The sequence below is a fragment of the Geospiza fortis genome, unplaced genomic scaffold, assembly GCF_000277835.1.
Source record: "Geospiza fortis unplaced genomic scaffold, GeoFor_1.0 scaffold443, whole genome shotgun sequence".
Lineage (NCBI taxonomy): Eukaryota > Metazoa > Chordata > Aves > Passeriformes > Thraupidae > Geospiza > Geospiza fortis.
In genome coordinates this window covers 4,060,463-4,066,022 of record NW_005054335.1, presented here as the reverse complement: position 1 = coordinate 4,066,022, position 5,560 = coordinate 4,060,463, and the positions used below count along the sequence as shown (strand labels likewise).

General features: G+C 40.9%; 1 protein-coding gene across 1 annotated transcript in view; it reads left to right on the top strand.

The window, feature by feature from the left end:
• The first annotated feature begins 13 nt into the window (after nucleotides 1-13).
• The window catches only part of ITGA1 (integrin subunit alpha 1), a 70,216-nt gene continuing 64,669 nt past the window's right edge, over nucleotides 14-5,560 (top strand). The window contains exon 1 of the mRNA XM_005421997.2: nucleotides 14-119. Within this exon, the coding sequence (XP_005422054.1) occupies nucleotides 92-119 (28 nt within the window). The 5' untranslated portion in view covers nucleotides 14-91. The remainder of the gene's footprint in view (nucleotides 120-5,560) is intronic.

The window sequence follows — 5,560 nt, the reverse complement described above, 5'->3', positions numbered from 1 at the left end:
CAGCTCGGCCGGGCGCGCCGGCGGCAGGACCGCTCCCGCCACCGCTGCCCTCCGCCCGGGCTCCCGGCCCCCGGCTCGCAGGAGCCCAGGCATGGCTACCTCCTACTGGATGCTGACAGGTGAGTAAAGCCTTGTTTCTGCCTTGCTTTGAAGACTCGGGTCCCTAAAGCAGCCCTGCTCCCGGTGGGAAGAGGGTGAAGCTGGCAGGGTCTGGCACCCAAGGGACGGCGCCCTCCCGTCCAGATCTCTGCCCCGGGAGTGCCCTTCCCGGAGCTGCCCTCCAGCCGCAGGCGGTGAGGAACCTCCTCGGTTTGCTTGTCTCTGGGAACTTTAATTCCTAAACCAATTTTAGAATCTGCGGGCAAGGAAGGGGTGGTTGCTAGATGAGGATGAATGGCTGAGAAGGCATACTGTAATTGAATCTGGCTTGGAAGAAACAAATTTATTTGATTTTGTTGGTTTGGTTTTTGGTTGGTTTTGGAGGCTTTTTTTAATTAGGGTAGATTTTTTGCTTTCCTCTGTTTGGCTTTCAGAATTCTGATTGGTAAAAGGGAAGTGAGGAAGCACTCACTCACTTCATAAAGATGAGTTCATCCGGAGATGGAATATGTAATATTTCCTTTCAGGGGTTCATTGATTGTTAGTGACTTACTTGCTTTCCTAGAAAATAGAATGCAGCAAGTAACAATGTCCCTAGCTAGTCAATCTGTAGTCTCATCTTGGATCTGAAATCAGGGGATTCCTAGAAGTGGGAAAGAACCTAAGGCAATGCTGGGATTCATAAGCTTGGAAACTTGGACATTGAACTGCACAGCAGCTCTTGCACAGGCAAATAGCACACAGTGAACCTGAAGCAGTTCCCCCCTGAAACAGGGGAAGAAACCAATTTCATAAGAATTGTCCAAATGCAGGCAGCAGCAAGTGGGGAAAAGGTAAAACTAGAGTTTTCCCCTCTTCCCTCTGTGCTTATTGTGCAAGACAGAACAGATACTGGAAACTGTGAAAATCTGAATATAGTATTTTGGCATGCCATGTTTAGGGTTTTTTGTTCTTAACTGTCTTCATTATTATTAGTGGCATACTCCAAAACATGCCTTTGTTTGTGTTCCTTCAAAGAGGGACACTTTGTAAAACAGCAAAAGTTTAGTGTGCCACAACTTCCCTTCAGAGTTGCAGAGTTACCACTGGTAATGCTGACAGATAAAGAACTTATTAGTAATGAAAAAAAAAAGATTTACTGTCAGATAGGAAAACATTTCAAGTCTCATCTGGATTTTCCAGGTGATTACTTTTTTGGTGGTGATGTCATGGGGGTTTCTTTTTTAAAAGATTGCTGGGAGAAAGAATAGAAATCTTGGAAATAAGAGAAGGCATTACCAGGTAAAGGATTCAAGTTGTCTCTGGTAAATAAGGGAAGTTTTGGCTTGTTTCGATGAGACCTCTGAGAATCTTGACCACAGAAAGTCTGACATGCAAACAGACTGAAGTGCATAGAGAATTGAGAAGCCTGATAAGGGTCTGAGTAAAATGATCTATGGCAAAACACTGAATTAGTTAGGCTTGTCTATCTAGTAGAAAAAAAACTAAGGGCAAAATGTTGAACATTTCAAATATATCTCTTCATCCAAATATTATTGCTGAGGATATTATTCCAGATTTCAATGTTTCTTTGTTTTGTGAGAGCACTCAGTCATGACTTTCCAGATCACATACGTTGGTTTCCAAAGATATTGATGAATACTTGATTCTCCAAATCCAACAAAGGACAAAAGAAAATCAATGTAACTGACTATGCATAAATCTTAGGGAATATTCAGAAGAATATTCTTACTCTTCAGGTAAAGAATTGCTAGGCTACCAAAAAAAGCCCACCCCTTTCTCTTTCACCAAGACTTTTGATGAAGTTGGATGAACAGCTATAAGGGATGTTTGAGTTTACTTCAGCTGGCCTCTGTGTAAGTGGTTTGACTAGGGATCTGCTGAAGTTTTCTCCAGCCCTACATTTCAACAGGAAGGAATGAAGGAGTCAGTTTAAAGGCTTCCATTACCTTTAAAAGCTTCTTCATGTAACACTTTTATGCAAAGCCTGTTCTCTCCTGGACTTGGGTCTTTATTGATGACAGTCTTGCTGTACTCATCTTTATAACAGAAAAGATAAAGGTAAATAGATAAAGACAGAACTGTATGCAGAAAATGAAATGGTCTTTGTTCAGAGTCTGTAGAGGCAGGACAGCCAGAACAAAGGCAAAGCATGAAAAGAGATGTTTTCCCAAGTTTCCCTCTCCATCTGTCTCTTTTATCTTCCTCTGCTCTTGCAACAATAACACCCAACATTTCTTAGCAGACTTTCCCCCCTGCATCAGAGATTCTTTCCCATTAGTTTTTCTTATCCACAATGCAAACATGTTTGCATGAATTCTAGCTGAAGTGGCTATAATATGGAGGGGATGGGATTTCCTATGAAAACGATTTCTTCTTGTCTACAATCTGTACATAACCCACCTTCATAAAGTAGTTGACCAAGAATTGAATATATAGGGAAGTGTGTCTCAAACATTTTCAGAATAATAACCTTAGATAACCAGCACAGCTCTAAAATCCCTAAGAATATATGCTATCACCATTTTCCTTTTATCTTGCATTGTACTTAAAAACGTTCAAAAATGGATGTCAAATTGCTGCAATTATTAATACCAATAAAATTGTATTTACAGAGCGATTTATTGCAAGAACTCTCAGGTCTTACACATAGTCTCAGTCTTTTACCAAGGCAGGAACAGGCATGCAATTTTGAACTCTTATGTTAAAACTGTATGAAGAGTTAAAAGTACACACTTGTTTTGGCTCTACCATGATCAAAGTCATCTCTCTCCCTGTCATTAGCAAAGTTAGAATGAACTTAGAAACTTCTATGATTCCTAATTTTTTTGAGATGTTTTTCTTCTACTGCTCATACTTTGACATACTCAAACAAATAATAATATCTTATATTTACTTTTTTACCAGAGTAGGCAAAACAGTATCTCTAGTAAGTATTTTCCTTTGTAAGTTGACAATGGTCCTGGCGACAGTGGGTAAATCCATTGAAGTTTACATTTGCCACTAAATATTTGTGGATCACTGTTCACAACTCTATATATCTTACACCTTGCTGTTTGAGAAAAAGCCCATATCAAAATGTCTCTTTCTACAACAGTCACTTGAATATTCTGAGTGGCAACTTTGTTTCAAAGTTGCCTTTCTTCTTTGGTTGTGGGTTTGTTTGTTTGCTGGGAGTTTTGCTTTTGGGGCGTGTTAGGTGGGGTGTGTTTATGCACACATTTGCATTATTGTGGGGTTTTTTTAATGCAGTAAGTTATTTTCCTGAATTGAATGTTTCTTTTCTACTGGATGATACTGGATGCCAACTTGTAACCTTTATCTAGAATACCAGAGATGTGAGGCTGCTTGTAAAAATTTAACTGGAATGAATAAGCACAGAAAAGTTTGTAAATACACCACTGTAAAAGAAAAAAAAAGTAAAATACATTTGAATGTGGAAGTAAAATATGCATCACAGCTATTTTTTTCTTGAAAGAATAGCATGAGGTCAAGCTTGGGAATTTTATAGTTGCAAAGAATGAAAAGAAGAAAATTTGCCATAAATTCACCATTCAGCATTTATATAGGTGAGTGAAAGGAACTCTGAAAGTAAAGTTGAATGCACACTCTCTCCTAAAGAAAACCTGAATGCAGAAGTTCTTTGCCTCTGCTTTTGCATTAAAATGGTAATGCAAAATTATTAGTATGTACAAGTTAAACAAATAGTTACTTACATATGTGCTTATGTTATATTCCCTTGGGTGGTCCTGCTTGATCCTGTGAAACTATTCATGCTAACAGAGTCAAGCATGTGTACTCACAGGAAGAGAGTCTGAGGTCTGAAAAATAAATCCTATTATGTAATATCTGATAAAGTTGTTTTTACACCAGTATCAAGCTTAGGGAAAAGGAACGCACATTACTGGCCAGATCTGAGTTCACTGTCCTGTCACTGACTACAGCTAGATACTTCAGAGAAATTTATAGGTACACCATAATGGGAGATATGGAATTATTTTTGTTCACAGCAGCCTTGTATCTCATCAAATTCTTGACTCCAAAGCCTTTCAAGTCAGCAGATTCCGTAATCACTGTGAGTTGTTTTTTTATTTAAAAAAATGGCAAACAGAGACCAGAAATTTTCTTGTGACCACCTTCTCATCTGTAAGAAGATGCCTTCACGCTTTTCTGTTACTAGATCGTGTGTAATCATTCCAAACTTATCTGGTTTTTTTTTTGCCCTGACACACTTAGCATGGCACATTAGTGTGCCTACCTTCTCAACCTATTTTTATTTAATCATTTCTCATGCAAGCATTTTTTTCTACTCTTCATTCTTTCCCTTGTTCTAAATTCGCAACATTCATTCTTAAATGGAGCTTCTAGTGTTGTATGCTGTTTCAAAAATAAGCTACAGAACTCAGAATCATATAATTATAGATTTTTAAGTGGTTGGAATGGATATTAAAGATCATCTAGTCCCAACCCACCTTGCCATGGGCAGGGACAATTCCCACTAGACATCTTCCAGCTTTCTCAAGGCCTTGTCCAATGAGTACCAGTGTTGGGAAACCACAACCTCACTGGGCAAACAGGGGTTAGGTGCTATTCTAGTGTGTAACCACCCTCAAAGAAAAATTTCTTCCTGTTATGTAACTTAAATTTCCCCTCTTTCAGTTTGTACCCATTACTTATTGTCCTGTCACTACAGTTCCTGATGAAGAATCCCTCTCCCGCTTCCCTCTTCCCTGTCAGATACTGGAAGGTTGCTATGATAAGGTCTCACATAACCTTCTCTTCCTCTCCAATATTCCTCCCTTCTTGTATAGTGATACAAATTTTCATTATTTCTGGCTTGCTAAATTCGTTTGGGCTGCAAATTCAGCTGTGTAGTGATGATTCAGGTCCATTTTCTTTGCAATATCATGTGTTTTAGCAAGGCATCTTATTTCTCCATGTGAACATCCAGCTTCGTTTGAAACGTACTCATCTGCCTCCCCAGCAGGTCAGAACTGGAAGGAAGCCAGTCAAGGTTCAGTACTGGCTGAAGTGTAACTTGCAAATTTAACCAAAACCTTTTAAACCGGAATTCAGTTTAAGAGCAGCGCGCAAGCAACAGGTCAGGTTTCCATTTCCATGGGTGAGGGTCCCCGCGCCCCGCCTCAGGCAGGCGGCGGCTGCTGGGGGCGGCACCGCGGTCCCCTGGCTCCTTGGCGCTCGCTGAACCACGGCACTGCGCCTCTCGCCTCTTTTGCCATCTGTGCCTGTAAATTTCCACAACTGCTTGGCTTTGGCCGCTCGGTTTTGGTTTGGTTTTTCCCTCTCGTGTTTTGAAACGTGCGGCACGGTGTGAGGAGACTTCAGGAGTTTGGACCGCCGCTGCGAAGCGCTGGAGGGGAATGACGAACGCAGGCACGCCCCCCTCCCGGCGAGGCAGTAGCCGAGTTCCAGCGCTCGCAGCAGCGCGGCTGGTCCCCCC